The sequence below is a fragment of the Sceloporus occidentalis genome, unplaced genomic scaffold (genome assembly GCF_023333645.1).
Source record: "Sceloporus occidentalis isolate IW3139 unplaced genomic scaffold, rSceOcc1.0.p SCAF_12, whole genome shotgun sequence".
Lineage (NCBI taxonomy): Eukaryota > Metazoa > Chordata > Lepidosauria > Squamata > Phrynosomatidae > Sceloporus > Sceloporus occidentalis.
The window spans coordinates 12,807,342-12,827,134 of record NW_028316992.1 but is presented as its reverse complement, the minus strand read 5'-3'; the positions used below and the strand labels follow the sequence as shown (position 1 = coordinate 12,827,134).

At 43.4% G+C, this 19,793-nt stretch overlaps 1 protein-coding gene across 1 annotated transcript in view; it reads left to right on the top strand.

Annotated features, from left to right (window-relative positions):
• Window positions 1-5,383: 5,383 nt before the first annotated feature.
• The window catches only part of LOC149305287 (forkhead box protein O1-like), a 49,030-nt gene continuing 34,620 nt past the window's right edge, over window positions 5,384-19,793 (top strand). Inside the window, exon 1 of the mRNA XM_089477700.1 lies at window positions 5,384-6,058. Within this exon, the coding sequence (XP_089333826.1) occupies window positions 5,474-6,058 (585 nt within the window). The 5' untranslated portion in view covers window positions 5,384-5,473. The remainder of the gene's footprint in view (window positions 6,059-19,793) is intronic.

Here is a 19,793-nt window from a genome sequence, read left to right as displayed (position 1 = left end):
GAGGTGAAAAGTAGTAACCACTAGGTAAGGTCAAGGACTGTCATACCTGTGTTGCTACCACAATTATTTCCTCTAAGTTAGTGATAGCTGCAGCTTCTCTGCAATTATGTAATGATGCTGTTATGGAACTGCCCCCGTTCTGTGCCCAAATTGGGAACATGAATGCACACCACATCACAGCCACCATTTTTTCCTATGCTGTTTCCTATAAATCAGCACTTGCTTGGTTCTTTTTTATATGACTCTTTAAAGTTCTGTATATTTATTCTTTGTATAACTCTGCCTGAACCTCCTGGTTGTCCCAGGCATTAGTCCTTAATAGAATTACATCAGAACTGTGCTGTTGTGCTACTCCATGTGTATGTGTATGTATGAAAAAATAGGCTAGGGAATAGAGAACACAAACATGCAGTAGTTCTCTTGAGAGTCTGGGTGTCCTCCAGCCTAGCCACCAGAAGCACTGGGGCTTCCCTCCGGAGATCCCCAGGAAATCCCCAAGGCTGGAGCAACTCACATAGCATCCACTAGGCCACTAGCACTGCAGTGAAATAGAATGGGACATTTGCACCTAAACCATAGTGGGATGGAGGTCAATAACAGCTTGTTTGAGTGGGGAAAGAATAAATTTCAAAACAACCCAAGAGCTGTACAGCACTGGAACAGCCACCATGTTGTGGGATAAGAAACACCAAGGGAAGAAAAGACTAATGCGGTGCAATTGTGATATAAGAGTGATTTAAATCAATCACAGATAGATAATTTGGTTATACTATTAGAAACACATCACAGATAATTTGATTTCAATTTAAACAGACATGATTTAAATCACTACTCAGAAAGACTCAATTTACTCATGTGAGTCCCCTTGCCTCCAAAAGGGCATAAGCATATTTTCCACAACAGAGTTACCAAACACTCATTATTGCTGGTATAGTCTTAATATTTTCAACCAGATGAAGGTTTCATTTTTTAGAATAACAACTTTTCAGATTAGTTTTACAGTTATATGTATATATAAAATACTGATTTGGTTTAAAAATTTAAACATTGCGTGAATATACATTCTCATGCTACTTAATTAAAAACTAATTCCAGTTACTCAGTTGCTGAATGCCATCCTCCAAATAAGTTCAGGATCTTGGCTAGTTTCTTTACAGTTCAGATTAGAACCTGGAGTATATTCCCTGTCCTTCTGATGGAGAGATGTAATTCTTCACTAGATTTCTTCCTAAAGATATAAATGAGAAATTTCAGCAATTTTTCCCACTACAAGAAAGTCTTCGAAAACCATGCAGTTCAAAGGCTTATTGTGCATAAAAGTCACATGCAGTTGTTGCAGAATACAGCATTTTTCTGCATGGAAAAGCAGTTTTTCAATGCAGAAATATTAACTGATGTACAGAAAATGCTGTTTTGTATGCGAATCAACCAGGGTCCATGATAGAAAGTCCCACGTGTAAGCAGCCCCCATCAAATGCTCAGTTCCCTACTTAACTTCCCTGCTTGGGTCAGGCTTCTCCCTTTGGCCTGAGGAAAATGAAGCCGCCAAGGAGAGGCCTGGGGCTGTCCTCCGCAGCCATCGAGTCCTCTCCTTTCCTGCCTCCCTTCCCTTCAAAGAGCTCCAAAGAGGAAAGGGGAGGTCTGGGAAGAGGAGAGTGGCCTTGGAGGACAGGCCTGGGCCGAGCACACAAGCCCCTCAGAGGAGCCTGCGTCTTTGGTCTAGGCTTGTCCTCCGCTGCCCAGGCTTCTCCTTTCTGGGGATTTCCTCGCCCCCGAAGGGGTTGGGGGAAAGGAAAGTGAAGCTGGGAGGGAGAGGCTTGGATCTGCTCCCCCCCAAAAAAGTGTCCTACATTTGAAAATGTTGTCCTACATTTGTCCCGGTTTGGAGGTCCTGACTTATGGCAACCCTACCTATGAGGAATGGTTATGTTTAGCCTGGAGAACTTGTTTATGGTTATTCGAAAGGTCAGGACAAGAACCAGTGGATGAAAAAGCCAGAGAAACAGATTTCAGTTAAAACTTCAGAGGTTTTTCAGTGGAAAATTCTGGTTCTTCTTTCATGAAGCACAGTTTGGCAGCAACAGCTCACAAATGATTGCTTCTAACTATTTCCCCGTTTTGCAATAATTAAGGAATTACGGTTTCAGTTTAACAAAGCACAGCTTCATTCCTTCTAATATGTAATTTTTAGTTACTATTGTAGTTACAAGGCATGGCTTCGTTAAAAGTGGAGAAGGGTCATGTTTAAAGCTGTATTTTCCCAGGTGTGCTGGGGGCATTTCAGCAGCTTAACAGCCATCCTTCAGGAACCTCTAGCATGTATTTTAGATGGGAAAAAGTTCTGCAGTGGGTTGGGGAAGATCAACTCCCAAGATCTTTTCCAATACTGTGGTTGCATCCGCACTGCATAAATGATCCACCGATTTTAACTGCCATGGTTCAAAGCTATGGGATTTTGGAAACTGTAGTTTTGAGACATCTTCCCTTTTCTGTTAGTGAGCGCTGGTGACAAAACAAACTACAAGTCCCAGAATTCCACAGCAATGAGCCATGGCAGTAAAAGTAGTCAAACTGGATTATTTCTGCAGTATGGATCCAGCCTGATTCTGTTCAATGGTTGTTAGTTCATTTCTAAGTTTAAATCAAAGCTCTGGTTCATATCTTTAATGTCTTACACAGCCTGAATCCTCATAAGGAAGCGTTGGAATAATATCAGTCTTTACTAGATTAAGCCAAAAACCATTATAGCAACATGTTTTCTCCTTCAAGAAGGATCCTGGACACTTCAGGTCCTCTGAGGAGGCCCTGATCTAGAGTTTTTAGATAAAGATGCTGTTTTTCTGGTTTTATTATTTTGCATTTGCTTGTGGCTTTAGGATTTGTTTGAATTCTGTAAACTATTGTGATATATACATAAAATACTTACGTAATTATTTAAAAATGTTTATATGTGTGTATGTCATGGTCAGAGCCATGTCCAGCTCTTTAAGGAAGAATAGAATAAAAACCTGACAAATCAATCATACAAAACAGGTTGCCTTCCAAAAATGGGAATAAAATAACAACAACAATAATGATAGCATTTATTATATTAAGTCACGATTACAATTACAATAGTACATGTGAAAAGGAGGCGGTCTAGTAAACCACAAGTTGAATATATGTCAAAAGTGTTATGCAGCAGCTAAAAAATAGTTAGCCCTCTGTATCCCAGATTCCTTGAAAATGTTATTAATTATTAATTATATATATGTTCCAAAAGGCAAACATTGATTTTGTAATTTGATGTGAGTCACCATTTTACTATCCACTGTATTTAATGGGCCTTGAACTCATCTATGGATTTTGGTATCCACAAGGGTCCTTCAACCAAACCTAGAGGATACCAAAGGCCCACTGTATGATCCTAGGCTGCATTATTAGGACTATAGTGTCTATTCTAGATCAATGGTGTCCAAACTCTGGCCCGCCAGGTGTTTTGGACTTCATCTCCCAGAAGCCTCAGCCACGTTGGGCAATAGCTTGGGATTCTGGGAGCTGTAGTCCAAAATTCCCTTAAAGGGCACAGTTGTGTGTGTCTATGAGACTAGTAAAGCTGGGAGTTATGAGGGTTAGGTCCTCCATCTCCTCAGATAACTGACATTTCTGTACTTTCCCCTGCCTGCGCCTCCTCTCCAAGTTCACCACAACCACACCCTCGACCCACACATAGAAACACAGGCCTCAATGCACCCTCCCTCTGCCCCTGTGCCCCTCTTTCTGCCCACAGAGGCCTCTTCTTCCCTCACAGGCCCTGCCCTGACAGAGGCGCCTTCAAGGGTCCCTTGTGAAGAGGAGGAAGCACAGTGGCCATAGAGGCCCTCAACGCCAAGGAGGACCAGGCACCCCAAAATGGAGGGCACTCCAGGGGGGAAATAATAAAATAGGGAAGGCCTGGACCAATAGAAAGCTCCAAACACTCCTGTAATATATAATAAACTCATGCTTCTGAGTCAGGCTCAAAATGGAGGACATTTTGGAACTCCCTCCTGGGCAGAAAATAAAAGCACTCCTATCTAAGATGTTTATCACACTATACTCTTAAAGTGCTACTATTCCACTTTGACTCTTCTAGCTGCCTCCTGTTGCATTCTGGGATTTGCAGTTTTAAGGAGAATTCTAAATACCCCTCCTTACAACTGCAAATCCCACAATGCAACAGGAGGCAGCTAGAGCAGTCAAAGTGGAATAGTAGCACTTTAAGAGTATAGTGTGATAAACAAATCCATGCTTTTGATTCAGGCTCCAAATGGAGGACATTTTAGAATTCCCTCCTGGGCAGAAAACTGAAATGGAGGGCAGGTTCTGAGGGGGGGAAAAGGAGGATGCCTGGTCACCCTCTTCCCTCCCAGTCTTTGGCAGGCATTGAAGGAAAATGTAGGGCATGGCAGAAGAAAAGCTCAAGGCACTCCTATGAAATATAACTCCATGCATCTCAGGTCCTGCTCCAAATGGAGGACATTTTGGAACCCCTCCTCCTGGGCAGAAAATAAAAGCTCAAAACGCTCCTATAATATATAAATCCCTGTTTCTCAGTCAGGCTCCAAATGGAGGACATTTTGGAACGTCTTCCTGGACAGAAATCAAAAGCTCAAAACATTCCTATAAAATATAAATCCATGCTTCTGAGCCAGGCTCCAAATGGAGGACATTTGGGAATCCCCTCCTGGGCAGAAAGCTGAAATGGAGGACAGAAAGCAAAAAAGGGAGGACGTCTGGTGCCCTGTTCCCTCCCCTTTGGCATGTAGGACAGTCAAGAAAAATGGAGGACACCGAATAAAAGCTCAAAGCACCCATATGAGATATAAATCCATGTTTCTCAGTCTGGCTTTATATATATGTATGTGTGTGTGTGCTTTATATATAATGGAGGACATTTGGGAATTCCCTCCTGGAGAGAAAACAAAGGCCCCAAACACTCCCTATAATAAGAGATAAATCCCTGTTTGTCAGCCAGGCTCCCAAACGGAGGACGTTTCGGGGCTTCCCTCCTGGACAGCCAGAAGGCTGAGACCCGGGAGGGAATCCCAAAACGCCCTCCTCCTCCATTTTGGGCAGGCCCTGAGCCGGGGCTGGGAAGGGAAGGGGGCAGTGCAGAACCCAAACCCCTTATGTCCTCAAAAAGGAGGACGTGTGTCCGGGAAGGAGGCAAGGAAGGACTCTTCTTTTGCCTAGTTCCTTCCTAACTAGAGGTGTCTTTCTTTCCCGCCTCGCTCCGCCTGAGAGGGCGGTCCCTTGGGTCCCTTCCTCGGGAGGGAGCCAAAGAGGGCGGCCCTGGAGGAGGAGGAGGAGAGGCGGGAGGCAGCCGGGGCAAGCGACAGAGACCCAGGAGGAGGAGGAGGAGGCGGTTGTTGTGTCAGAGAGACGGCGAGAGACGTAGAGCTGAGCCTCCTGCTGCTGCTGCTTCTTCTTCTTCTCCTCCTCTTCTTGAACCATGGCCGAGGCTCCGGTGGAGACGGACCCGGACTTCCAGCCTCTGCCTCGCCCTCGCTCCTGCACTTGGCCGCTGCCCCGTCCGGAGCTGGGCCCCTCCAGCCCCGCTTCGGCGGCATCGGGGCCGCAGAGCTCTCCCTCCCGCTGCAGCAGGGCCCTGGGCGCCTGCTCTTCCCCTTCCCCCGGCGGCGGCGGAGGGGACCTCCTCAGCCTCTTGGAGGGCGGCGGGGAGGGCTTCGAAGCCGCGGCGGCGGCGGCGGCGGGAGGCTGCCTCTGCGGGGACTTCCCTTGCCTCCAGCACCAGCAGCCCCCGCCGACAGCAGCAGCAGCAGCGCCCCCGCAGGCGTCCTCCCCGCCGCAGGGCGCCTTGGCCTCCCCTTCGTCCTCGTCTTCGGCGCCGTGCCGCAAGAGCAGCTCTTCCCGGCGCAACGCCTGGGGGAACCTCTCCTACGCGGACCTGATCACCAAGGCCATCGAGAGCGCCCCGGAGAAGCGCCTCACCCTCTCCCAGATCTACGAGTGGATGGTCAAGAACGTCCCCTACTTCAAGGACAAGGGCGACAGCAACAGCTCCGCCGGATGGAAGGTCTATACCTCTACTAGCTATAGGCAGAGCTCGGAGGACGCCTCTCTAGCAAGCTCTGGGGCCTCCAGCCCGACTCTCTGGTCAACATCTGTCAGGCATTGACCATAGAGTGGCGTCGGAGGAGCTACAAATGCCTAGTAGATGTGTCCTCTCTAGGAATCTAGGTTCTTCAGTGTGACTTGGTTAAAGTTGACCATAGAGTTGTGCTGGGGGAGCTATGAATGCCTAGTGCAGTAGCCTCTCTAGGAATCTCCAAGTCCTCCAGGCCAACTCTATGGTCAACACCAGTCAGACATTGACCATAGAGTTGCGTCAGAGGAGCTGCCAAGGCCCAGTGGAGTGTCTCTAGGAATCTCTAGGTCCTCCAGCGCGACTCTCTGGTCAACATCTGTCAGGCATTGACCATAGAGTTGAGTCAGAGGAGCTACAAATGCCTAGTAGATCTAGGTTCTTCAGTGTGACTATTGGTTAAAGTTGACCATAGAGTTGTGCTGGGGGAGCTATGAATACCTAGTGCAGTAGCCTCTCTAGGAATCTCCAGGGCAACTCTGGTGAACATCAGTCAGACATTGACCATAGAGTTGCATTGAAGGAACAACAAATGCCTAGTAGATGTGTCCATTCTAGGAATCTAGGTTCTTCAGTGTGGCTATTGGTTAAAGTTGACCATAGAGTTGTGCTGGAGGAGCTATGAATGCCTAGTGCAGTATCATGTCTAGGAATCTCTAGGTCCTCCACGGCAACTCTATGGTCAACATTAGTCAGACATTGACCATAGAGTTGCGCCGGAGGAGCTACAAATGCCCAGTGGAGTGTCCTCTTTAGGAATCTCAAGGTCTTTGTGTGTGACTCTGTGGTCAACCTCGACCAGACATTGACCATAGAGTTGCTGTGGAGGAGCTACAAAGGCCTAGTGGAGTGTCCTCTCTAGGAATCTCTCGGTCCTTCAGTGCGACTTTTGGTTACAGTTGACCATAAAGTTATATTGCTAGAGAGAACGTAGTAATAAAATCTGTGAATAATCAAATCCACAAAAGCCAAAGTCTCAAATGTGGAGGGATGAGTGTATTCTCTTTTGCATCCCTTGGGGTTAGCTGCTTTGCCCGTTGGGGGATGCTCAGGGTAGGCCATGTCCGCACTGCAAGGAATAACCCTCTTTTGCTGTCGTATCATAACTGCTTCTTTTAATGGAAATTGTGGGGGGAAGTTTTTTGGGGGGAGATCCTTTCCTCCCCTCCTTTCTGTGCTCTCTTCTCTGTCCTTGCAAAAAGCTTTGCTTTGGTGGGAGGAGGAGGCAACCCTGGCCTGGCTCTGATTTGCTCTGCCTGTCTTGATGGTGGGGAAGAGAAGGTAGGCAAAGCAAGAATAGTAGTAGTAGTAGTAGTAGTAATAGTAGTTTGTTTTTGTGTGTCTTCAGGTCTTTTTTGACTTATGGTGACCCTGAGGGTTTTTCTTGGCAAGATTTATTCAGAGGCGGTTTGCCATTGCCATCCACCGAGGCTGAGAGTGTGTGACTGCCCAAGGTTTGCCACTACTATATTTCCATGGCTTAGTCAGGATTCGAACCCTGCTCTCCTAGTCCAATGCTCAAACCAATACACCACTTCGCTACAGTAGTAGTAGTAGTAGTAGATTTAAAAAAACACCAATTATGAACATATTGTAATATGTATTGTACCCATTATGCTCTTTTAACTGATTATGCATTTGCACTCGGTGTTGCATGCTTTAAACTTGTGTGCCTGTCTGTTGCATTTTAATGTGTTGTTCCCCGCCTTGATCCTAGTAGGGAGAGGCGGATAAGAAATTGTAATTATAAGGATAATAATTGTGGTGGTGTCAGCCTGAATACCAGCGAGGCAGTGCGAAGGGCAGCTTCTCCAGTTTGGCATCTGGCTTTCTATAGGAGGTCACCTTCCTATTATTATTATTATTGGAGAAATGAGATTGAGTGAGATTGCAGTGCGATTTCCTCATGGGTGCCCCTGTCCCTTTCACCTCCGATAAACCTGCTTGGGCTTGTCACACTCTGTCAGATTTAGAGGAAGGCAATGGCAAACCTTCTTGGAAGAAACTTGCCAAGAAAACCCCATGATTAGCATCACATAAGTCAGAAACAACTTGAAGGCACACAACAACAACAACAGCAGCAGCAACAACAAGTCGGCTTGTGGTCCACCTGAGTTGTCTTTCTCTCCTTTTTGCACTGCTTCTGGTGTGTCCTGGCACTGGGAAATAAATGCCTGAAGAGGAGGAAAGGGATGTGCATTTGCCTTGCCGTTTTTTCCCCTTTCTACACAGTCACTTTTCAACGCAGGATGTTCACAACGACGTAGGGATGGGGCCAGAGGCCGTTAGGCACTTTGAGTTCAGAGCAGGGGACAGGTCCCTAGATGGGGCTTTTGTTGCATGTGTATGTGTGTGTGTGCACCTTCCTGCCTTTGTCAAAAGTTGCTAGAGCTGGAAGTGTAACTCGGTAGACAGCTGGCTTGCGAGTACAGCTGTGTCATTTCCTCTGGCAGATTTGAGAGGCCCCTTGAAAGTTGGAGGCAAATCTGGCCTACCTAGTATAGAGATGGTGCGCTTAGCAGCTCAAGACTAGGCAGGGGGGAGCATGTTGTGTTCAGCAAAGGTGCCCTGGATGGTAAATGAAATATGTTGTAGGGCCAGATTGTACCACAAGAATGTCTTTGAGGTTGGTGTCTGGCTCTGTTGCTTTCACACACCTTTGGTGTTTCCTCCCCAGAATCTGACAGAAGGTGAGCCCTTGCTGGGTAAAGCAGTTTCTACATGAGCAAGCTTTGAGAGATCATACAGCTTTTTAAAAAACCCTCCAAATGTTTCTAACATGTAAATGTCTCTTGGAAAGGAAATAATTGCTGTGCATCTTTTTTTACCTTTACAAGGTACCTATGTTCAGATTTCCCCTGGTATATAGTAAAGCAACATGCTAAGATGATTGACCTTTAGGTCACTGTATGCAGGTACAGTCCATACTCCATATCCAGAGATTTATTATCCAGGGATTCAAGCACCCACAGCTTGAAAATAATTAAAAATATATAAATTCCAGAAAGCAAACCTTGATTTTGCCATTTTATAGAAGGGGCACCATTTTACTATGCCATTGTATTTAATGGGACATGAGCATCCATAGATTTTTGTATCCAAGCGGATACGAAGGGCCCACTGTAGTTATTCATTTTCCGTTGTATATATGGGTAAATGGAAGTCATGCAGCATGATTAATATATGATGCAAAGTAATTGTAAATGAGCAATAGATTTCTAGTGATATGGAGTGTAAATAAATCAGAACCAGAGACTCCAACTGGATAAGTAGCTGGCAACCTAGGGTCAAAGTCAGCCTCTTTGTGCCGGATGACTCTTTCATTTGCCAGTTCCAGAAGGAAAAGAAGAATGTGGTAGAGCTGCACTTGTGACAATAGGATTTGCCAGGAGATTGTTTTAGAGGAGGAAATGGAGGAAATCTCCCACTCCTGTCCGGGAAGGAAAGTGTTACTAACACACTGTCTAGTTCATTGAATTATTTGTGTGAGTACGTGTCATGATATTTTAGCTGAGCAAACAAGGAGAATTTTCATTTTCAGAAAATTATGCTTCAGATTTAGTTTAGTGAAAATGTGTGTTTGATACTATTCCTTGAGGTGGCTGCTTGGACTGTGCATCCAGCAACTAGGCCATGACAAAGATTTGGGCTTTTGGCACAGGGAAATGAGAAAACCCCATTCAGCTAAGTCATAGGCACTTTGAGAAATCCATGCCTATCAAGGATAGGGAATCTGTACCTCTTCAGACTTTAAACTACAGTTTCTGTGATCCCTGGCCATTGACTAGGTTGGCTGTGGCTGATGGGAGTCTCCTGTCTGGAGGGCTCCAGGTGGTCCCCTCCAACTGTGAATATTTACATAAGTAGGTGTTAACTGTTCAGTATGCCGACAAACAACTACATATGCTAGTTTTCCTTTTTATGTGCTTAGCCCTGAATGGATTTATGAATCTCTTGTTTATTTGTTCAAGCACAGTTTGACTATGCAAGTAAAACTGAGCGTAAATTTATAGTACTGTTACTAAATAGAAAAATATTAATGCCTTTGACAGGTGCTAATGCGTTCCGCGTAGGAAAAGTAACTTTTTACCGAGGTGGGTGAAAACAGGTTTTTAACCCAAGTCAATTTACCCTGGAAGATAGTGTGTCACATGAGAAAGGTATGCAAGGTCTTTGTGGCCGAGGGCTATATAGGCAATGGTTCATGTGCTAGCAGGCTCTATCTAATTAGGCACAAGTCATTCTTACGTACTTGACTCCTGCCAAACTCAAGCTGGACTCAGACCCATTCTACAAAACGTGCACTTAGTGGTTTTCATCCTTCATGTGTAACCTGTCTTTGACAATTATCACAGTATACTGATTTTGAAATAAAGATAGAATTAACAGTCATGAACTAATGGCTTCCCTTCTCAAAATATAGCTGCAGCTCTGAGGGTTTTAGAATAAATTTATTTAATGTAATTTGGAAGTCTTAAGAGGTCATGAGGAATCAGAAGGCTGTAAGGCAGAGGCAGGAATAGATTCAAGTCTCTGTATTGTCCACTTTTGCTACAAGTGTATTGGTGTTTTCGGCCATTTGTAAAATAGGGGATTTGGATTGAAGTACTGTAATAGGTACCCACTAACATTATTTCATATCATGAAGTAGTCAGTTCTGCATGTGCTTCAGGTAAGAATTTTTGCTCCTTATGAACATCCGACACATGCAGGTTTGTAAAAGTAATGGCATGTGTGTTGGGATGTCCATAAGGAGCAAAAATTCTTACCTGAAGCACATGCAGAACTGACTTCTTCATGATATGAAATAATACTAATAATTTAATTATTTCATTTATAGCCTGCCTCTCTCCCAAATGGGACCCAAATAATAATGGTTAACATTTTAAGTTTGCATTTTCTGTTTAAATACCTAGCAGCTTTCCCAAACTTATTTTCGTGGTACAGTTCTTTATACTTGGGAGTCAAAAACTATACCATTGCGTAGGGAGTTGGTTTGTATGTGTGGTGAAACCTTATGGACTGACAGATGTACTGTGGCATCAGCTTTTCTGGGCCAGAGCCCATTTGACAGATGTGTCTGTTAAACTGGATCTGGTCTGGTAAATCTTAGGCCACAATATATTTCTTAGCCATTAAAGTGTCACAAGGCTTAGTCTGTTGCAGGAAAAACAACAAACAGGACTTCTCCTCTGCATTTCGTCCCAATGAGAACTGCTTGTCCTGCCTTCACTCATGAAGTGTGGTGTTCATCAATGGAATCTTGTAATGTTATGGAAAGTACAGTGTTTGGTGTGTTTAGGAGAAATGAACAAACTGTGACATCTGCGTGTGGGTTGCAGGCAGTCGGTTGTCACTCTGCTGACGGGAAGGCTCTTCAGTCTGGTGGAGGTTTCCATTTCATAAAAACGAGAGGGAAGTGATTTTCAGCGATTCCTCTTTGATCCCACCCCTCCCCTCCACATTTGATACTGGATAATTTGGGGACCATTTGGGCCAGTGTGGGAGAAGGTTTCAAAAGGAAGGGAAATCACTGCAAAGGCTCTTTGTTTTGCTGATGGAGGTTTGGATGAATCAGAAAGCCGTCTGTCAGCAGAGGGACACCAACTGGGTACAACCCTGTATCTTTAAAATTCAGTACTACCTTGTTACTTCACACTGGAACAGAGCTTGGATGATTTAATGTATTGGGTGAAATCCTCAGGGAATTTGTTTGTGTGAATTCGGGAAAGAAACAGATGAAAATGTTTTATCCTTGGGACTTCTGCCATCCAGCCTGTGTGCATCAGTTTTTCCAAGATCTCTAGTTTTAATTCATCTGACTTGTTCTGGGTATGCCCTGGTAGCATTTTTCTCCATTCTTTGAACTCTGTCTGCCTCGGACAAGCTTGTTTGCAGTACTTGTAGTAGGAAAACATGAAGAAGCCTCTGAGGACAGGAACTGGGTCTGACTGTGTGTTTTGGCTACATAGCAATGACGTATCATACAGGAAATACAAGTACTAGTGCTGATTTTAGAGTAGCCTGGCTTATATTTTAGAAATCGTGGAAAACTACTGTATAAGTCTAAAAATGTATACTTATGTATAAGTCTAAACATTTTAGTCAAAAAATTGTCCCAAAAAACCTAGGTCGACTTATCCATTGGTCAATGTAAGTACTGCATTTTAACTCATATATAAAAAGGAACCATTCCCTGGTGAAAGGTGAGTGTACAATCTGTCCTGGAATGAGTGCCCTTTACTCTCTCATTCATCCAGCCTTTAGGGTGCACACAAACAGTTACGATCCGTGCTGGAATTTTGTAAGTTGTTTGCCATTGTGGTCCTTTGCTTCATCCTTTAGATCCTTTGTTACATGCCCCTAAGTTTTACCTTCAATTTATCCACGAGTCTAATCCATAATTTTGGCCTTAAAACCTGCCCTCGACATATACATGAGGTCGACTTATAGTCGAGTATATACGGTAGTCTTTCTCGTAGTGGCATTTAGATGACCTCTGGTTGATAAAATTCTAATAATTTAATTCTGTGTGTTCCTTGGATTGAAAGAATAAGACAAGGCCATAACAGGATTAGATGAGTGTGAGTTATGTATTACAGATTAATTGACTCATATATCTATTCTTTATTTATCGTTTACATCCCACTGTTCTCCAAAATGGCACACATTACTTAGAAAAAGGTACATGAATGGAAAAAAGTTAATAATAAAGAAACTGACAAACTGTTGTATAGATCAAAACAATATAAAACCTTTTATCGTTTATTTTCCTTTCTGTTTATGGAAGGGAGGTTTTGGAGCAGCACCTGTTGAGACTGAGAGGTAATCCACACTACAAAAATAAAGCAGTTTGAAGCCACTGCCATGGCTCTGTCCTGTGCACTCTTGGGATTTGGAGTTTGGTGAGGTATTCAGTCTGGTCTGTTAGAGAGCTCTGGTGCTCCACCAAACTATAAATCCCGGGATTCTCTAGGATGGAGTCACAGCAGTTAAAGTGGTGTCAGATTGTTTTGTTTCTGTAGTGTGGATATACTCTGAGAGAAAGACATTGGTAGCATAAGCTTTTGTAGACTTTGCTTGCATCTACACTGCAGAATTCATGCAGTTTGACACTGCTGTAACTGCCATGGGACAATGCTAGGGAATCCTGGGATTTGTAGTTTTGTGAGAAATTTAGCTTTCTCTGTCAGAGACCTCTGGTGCCACAACAAACTATAAATCTTAGGATTCCATAGGATGGAGCCAGGACAAAGCGGCATCAAACTGAATTATTTCTGCAGTGTGGCAGCAGCCCAAATCTACTTCTGCATCAGATGAAGTAGATTTACTCTATGAAAGCTTATCTTACTACCAGCTTCTTTCTCTCAGTCTCAGTGGTGCTACAAGATCACTTTTCACTCAAAGCTTTAGAGACACCCTGAAGCATTGAGAATTATTTATGAGCTCCAAAACATCTTGAGAATTGAGGAATGACTCCCCTTCCCTAGTGTCAGAGGCATAAGAAAGTACTCTGGTGACAGTCCCTTGTCTGCAGAATGAATATCCTGGTTATTTTTGACACAATGGCCCTCTCCCACTACAGTGGGGGGAAAAATGATAGCTGCTCATAAGAAACAGTGCAGAACCCCAGGACTTTGCCATGATTTGGCAGCATTGTCTCTCCCGCATCCTAGTCTTTAAATTTTGATAATGTGTAGTAAAATACCATTTTTTTTCTTGAATTGCCTAGCAAATACTTTAAATGCTTGGAAAGGAGAAATACTACACAATAATGAACTGTGATATTGAGCAAGGCTGAGAGCTAGTATGCTCATGTCGTGTGTGTGTGTGTGTGGGTTGTGTGCCTTCAAGTTGTTTCCAACTTAATGGCGACCCAAAGGCAAACCTATCATGAGGTTTTCTTGGCAAGATTTGTTCAGAGGAGGTTTGCCATTGCCTTCACCTGGAGCTGAGAGCATGTGACTTTACCAAGATCATGCCTCTGGGAAGAGAGGGTGATAAGGAGACCTGAGCCCTAACTATGGCCCAGTAGTGGTATTATAATCATCAGCTGGCATCCTGTTAGTGGCATACACACATGTAAGTTAACCCTACACCTAGATATGTTTAATTTTGGCTGTTGTGGAGGTTGGTATTCTCTTCTTCCCTCCACAACTACCAAAGGGCTGCTGGATCTTCACAACCACAGCCATTCATGCTTGGAGGAGAATTGGAAGGGAAATTGCAGAAGCTTCTGTAGCCAAAAATGAAATTGAGACCTCAGTGAATAATGTGAAGCACTATCTGACTACAATGACATAACCATATGGTTCTGTACCCTCCTTCTCCAGGTGTGAATGGCCATGTGGGGATTCAGTGGCAATATGGCAGGTCCCGGGGTGGTAAATGGATGGCTGTAGTAAGCTTCCACAGATGGAACTACCGTATTACACTGGGCCATGCAGCTTGCAGCCGCCTTGTGTTATGGCCCTCCTTTTTTCAAATGGGAACTGAGATTGATAGTAGCTTAAAATAACTCTCTAATGATAGAAGTTATAAGGTTTTTAAAAATACTGTTCTTGACCTGCATTGCTGAAAATTACCCACTGCAGTACCAGACACATGTTGTCTAGATGCAGCTTCACAGTGCAAGCATATAATGCAATATCTGTATGTGCGATGTGTGTCAAGTGAACTCATTTTGGCAAGTTTACTCAAGAAATCCCATACAGAACACACTGTAGACTTCAGCAAAGGTGCATGTGGTTAAATCAACATACCCATTGCCTCATATGCCCCTCCTCAAGCTCAGAGCCAGAGCTGAATTAATGCAGATGCATTGATTGTGCTCCATTAATTTACATGGAGATGTGATTTGCTTTCAGCACTTTGAGAGAGATTAATGAAGATACCCAAACCTCATCTGAAGACAGGGGTTGAATATTATTCCTGTCTTTATAGCTAAAGAACTCGGGGAGAGTCAGTAATGACGACTAGTAATCCCTAATGACCAAAGGCAAACAAAATCAGGGTCCCTTGGTTAGCCCAATTACATTGGGGGATGATGCTGCAGTATTGGGGCTGACACAATATTGCTAAGGGTAGAAATCTGGGTATTGCTGCAAGAGTTTTAGGCTCTGAAGGAGACATCATCTGGGGCCAGTCCAGAGCATTATGCCCTATACATTGTGACGACTGCTAACTCTTGCTTCAGGATGCATGTGGCGTTTGTTATTGCTGCAGACAAGTCCAAGAGCAGAAGCTTAGTCAATACTATATTGAGACTATTAATAGTGGATTGTTCTTTCCCAATTAGCTTATTTGGAGGGGGGAGGAAAGCAGGGATATGATACTGTATAATGATTCAGAGCCTACAGATTTGTGGTCTCAAGCATTGAGATCCTGGGAAGTAGACAACAAAAATATTGGTATACGTAGAGTGTTAAACTGTCTATTATCCCCTCTGTTGTAAACCGCTTGGATTCCCAGTGATTGGGCGGTATATAAATAAAACCTATTATTATTATTATTATTATTATTATTATTATTAAATTCATATTTGTAAATAAAGCAAGTGGAATCTGTAATCCCTTAAACAGCTGGAATCTCTGAGAGTTTGTCAAAAATATGTCAGTCTTGTAAATCAGCCCTCAGAAGTTGTTATCTGTAAACCAGGAGTAGGAATCATGTGGCCCTGCAGTTGTTGTTGGACTGCAGCTCCTAGCAGCCCTTCTCTGTTATGAGAAATGCTGGGAGTTGCAGTACCACAACATCTGGAAGGCTGTGTGATTCCCAACCCTGCTGTAGAGTAACTCTGCTTGGTAAATAAGTTCAGAAAGGCTGTTATCCTGCAACAGTTCTTACCCGCTTGTTGTTGTCGTCTGCCAGAGAAGAGATGTAGAACTTTGCCCCTGCTGTCATACCTTGCTCTGTTTCTGTGTTGGCTACAGAGGAGGGGGTTTTCCTTTCCGCCAGCACCTATGTTTTCTGTACTATTCAGAGGAGGGATGGGCATTGTGCTGCTCCACTGTCAGACCATTCACTCATCTGCATGGAATTCCTGAGCGCTTCTGGCCAATGAGGCTAGTGGTTAAATACAAGGTTGGAATAAGTAGTGCTTTATTAAATGTCTACCTTCTTTCCAGATATGAAAAGTCAGCAAAAGAGGACCAGAAATCACCTTGCACAGTTTAAATACGCATTGACTGGCATATTTCCTCTTCTCATTGTGCCCCCTCCCCAAATAATGTGGGGGTTAAAAAACAACAACATTAAAAAAATAATGAACAAATGGAACATTACAAATTAGAGGAACATATGAAATATCTTTTTAAAAAGCAGGGACCCCCCCTATGTTTTGTACCAAAGAAAGTGTGATATAGAATTGTAAGCCGATTTAGGAAACTGCTCTTTATCAGGAAATCATGCCAGCAAAAGGTAATTAGTGGGATGACTTGAATGTGATTTTGACACTTGTCTGCTGCCGCCCAGCTTGAAGAGCTGCAGTTCTAATAGTAGCTTTCATTTAATGCGCATAATGGACAGCACTGGAAGTCAACAAAAGGAACAAGGAGGCCCTCAATGGGGACCTCTTAGTTAAAGCAAGTTCAGGTGATCGGACATGGAAAGTCTTCTGTTTCTTTCTTTCTAGATTTTTCTTCTAGTGTGTGTGTCCTTTCTGTGCACACAAACTGCTTACCAGTTAAAATTGTTTATCTGTTGAAACTGTATTGAAAGATACCTTCTGCTCTGTGGTCCTCTATGTCCCTGTGTTCATAGCCATTTACTGCTGTATGTTCACAAGTGATATTACACAAATTGTGTAATGGCCTCCGCCTTTGGCATGTGACATACATAATCAGGGAATGGGGCTGGAAGAAAAAGAGGGGATTTGGTAGATTTGACCTGGAAGGTGGTGAGAGGGGAGTACAGTTGGTCTTTGGAAATCAGAAGCAATGTTGATGGACTGGGCTGCATGGGGGGGGGGGGGGTCAAGGTACTTCCAATTCACTTTGTAAATAGATAGATAATACAAAATGTCATAGGTGTGACTCATTCAAGGGAAACTAAAAGTAACCGTATTGCCAGCATTCTGCTTGTTCAGAGGAAAGGGAATTCTTAACAATAGCCAGTGAAATTGCAGATAGAAATAACAACATAGTTCTTCTGTATTAAATCTTTTCTATCAAGATGTCATTCTTCATGAAGTACCCACATGATACCACGGTTGGCCATTTCCATTTTTGTGTTTTTGAAATAACTATCTTGTGTACTGTGATCTGGATACTGGGAAGGTAGTTTGTTAGAACTCGTGTGGCTTTAAATAGGACGTTTCAGCTGCTCTGGTTTTGTGTTTTGTGTTTCTTCCTGTTAGTCTGGGTTGGGGCGGGGATTACTAATGAATGGCCTCTAATTTGACCGTTGAATGGCCTTTCTAAACTGTACAGGTGTCAAATTTTCCTTTTATTAGAAGGGGAAATAGATTTCCTCTCATTTTTTCAAAAGGATGAGATAACTTTGTGCTGTTCAACAATTAAAAATAAATAAAAATAAAGGGAAATCAGTAAACGATAGGGACATGAAGGCTGAGAACATAAGACCCAGTTTCCCCCAGACTTTCACTGGGGCAGTTCTAGTTTTGTAGAGTCTACCCCAAGGTAAAATCAGGAACTCTTTGGCACTTAAACTATCCCAGACTAACTGAAAGATGCAAAACAGGTTAACCTGCAAACGAGAAGCTACTAGTGAGCCCCAGAAAGGACTTTTGCTGAATGTAATTTTATTGGGAGTAGATATTACAAAAGGATTGACCACAGAGAAGAGCACTGGTTAACAACAAAGCACAGGGATTCTTAAGCTGTGGTCTGTGAACAGGCCTGTTAACAGACTGCCAAAATAAAGCTGCTTCGGGTCTCTTTGGAGGTATGCTGTTTAAATGATGCATGCATCCTAAGAATCCGGAAGCTGCACCAAAGCTGCACTCCAGTGCTTAGGAATGGAGTGTGGCTTTGGTGCGACCTCTGGACTCTTAGGACCCATGCATCATTTAAATAGCATGCCTCCAAAGAGACCCGAAGCAGCTTTATTTTGGCAGTCTGTAACAGGCCTTAGGGTCCAAGGATAAGCTTCAAGGGGTCTGTGAAAAAAATGATTTCCCCCATCTGCATTTCTTTTTATTTCTCTGAAAACTGTGTCTGTGTACATTTCTCTGGGGAAGAATCCCATAGCCTTCATCAGTTTCTCAAAAAGACCTGTAACAGTAATAATATAGCAGTGTGTTAAGTACTGTGCAGAACCTCCATTTTAATTATGCTTCTAGTTAATTGTGGAAAAGCTGTGCTAAGGGATGCTAATGCAAAGGCACCCATGTCATTCGCAGCACTTCCTCACTGCAGTTAATTTGTGCTGCAGTGTAGCTAAAGCATGCAGAACATCACACCACCATTTTCATGTTGCTGCTTCACAATAAACAGATGAAATACACAATTTAATAAACAGGTATGCCTGTATTTTGACACTGTGATTACTTATTTGATTTCTATCTGGCTTTCCCCCCCAAAGTTTGGACCTATAGTGGTTTACAGTGTAATTTAAAACAAAATAGCTAAAACAGTATGTGGTACAAGAATCGAAAAAGCATTAACAGTCAATCCAGTTAAAAGAGACATTACTTTTAAAATATTAAAAATACATAAAGCACATATTAATAAACAGCGTGCCCATTGCACATCTTTCTATCCCAGCCAGTTAAGGTCTGAAGTACTGTTGAGTAGGAAGGTCTTTGCCTGCCAAGAGAGCAGAGAGGAGGCCAACCAGACCTCTTTCATGGAGGAGTTTCATAGCCTAGGAGCTATGGAAGATGAGCTCAGGAGAGTGGTGAGATGGAGAGAAAGCTATTATGGGAAAAATACATGCTTTCAGGCAGTCTGGACCTAAGCTATATGCTGTGATCCCTGGGCTCTAGACAGCTGAGCACATGGGAGTCCTGAAAGCAGGCGGCCCAGTAGGGTTGAATTGGAGCCTTGGTGCAAGATGACTGAGAAAGAAATGGAAAGCAGCGTCACATACGGTAAATATAACCACAGGTGGTAACTCTCAAGTCGGGATTCTAGCTGAGGAATCCATCAGGAAAAAGCTGGTATTGACATTCAGCAAGATAGACAAGAAAGATGGAAGTCAGATCGGAAAGAGGTCAGTAAAAGAAAGCATAAATGGCTCCATGGACAGGTCTTCTAGGCAGAAGGCTAGAGAGAGACTGAGACTACTGCCACACTGCAGAATTAATGCAGTTTGACACAACTTTGACTGTCATGACTCCATCCTACGGAATTCTGGGATTTGTAGTGTGTTGTAACACCAGAGCTCTCTGACGGAGAAGTCTAAATATCTCAAAAAACAACAAATCCCAGAATTCCATGACATTGAACCATGGCAGTTAAAGCAGTGCCAAAGTTTGTTAATTCTGCAGTATAGTTGCAGCCACAGATGAAGAGGGAATCTGTCACTCCTTGAGCTTCCAGCTCCAATGTGGAAATGTCAGCGAGGACCAATAGATTGCATGTGGAATTGAATGTGGATTGCATGTGAAGACCAGAATGGTTCCCTCTTTGTTGTCCTTCCACTGGCAGCCTAAGACCTTCCTTTTCAGACAGGCGTTTAAAACAGAAAGTTTTTTTAAATTAAA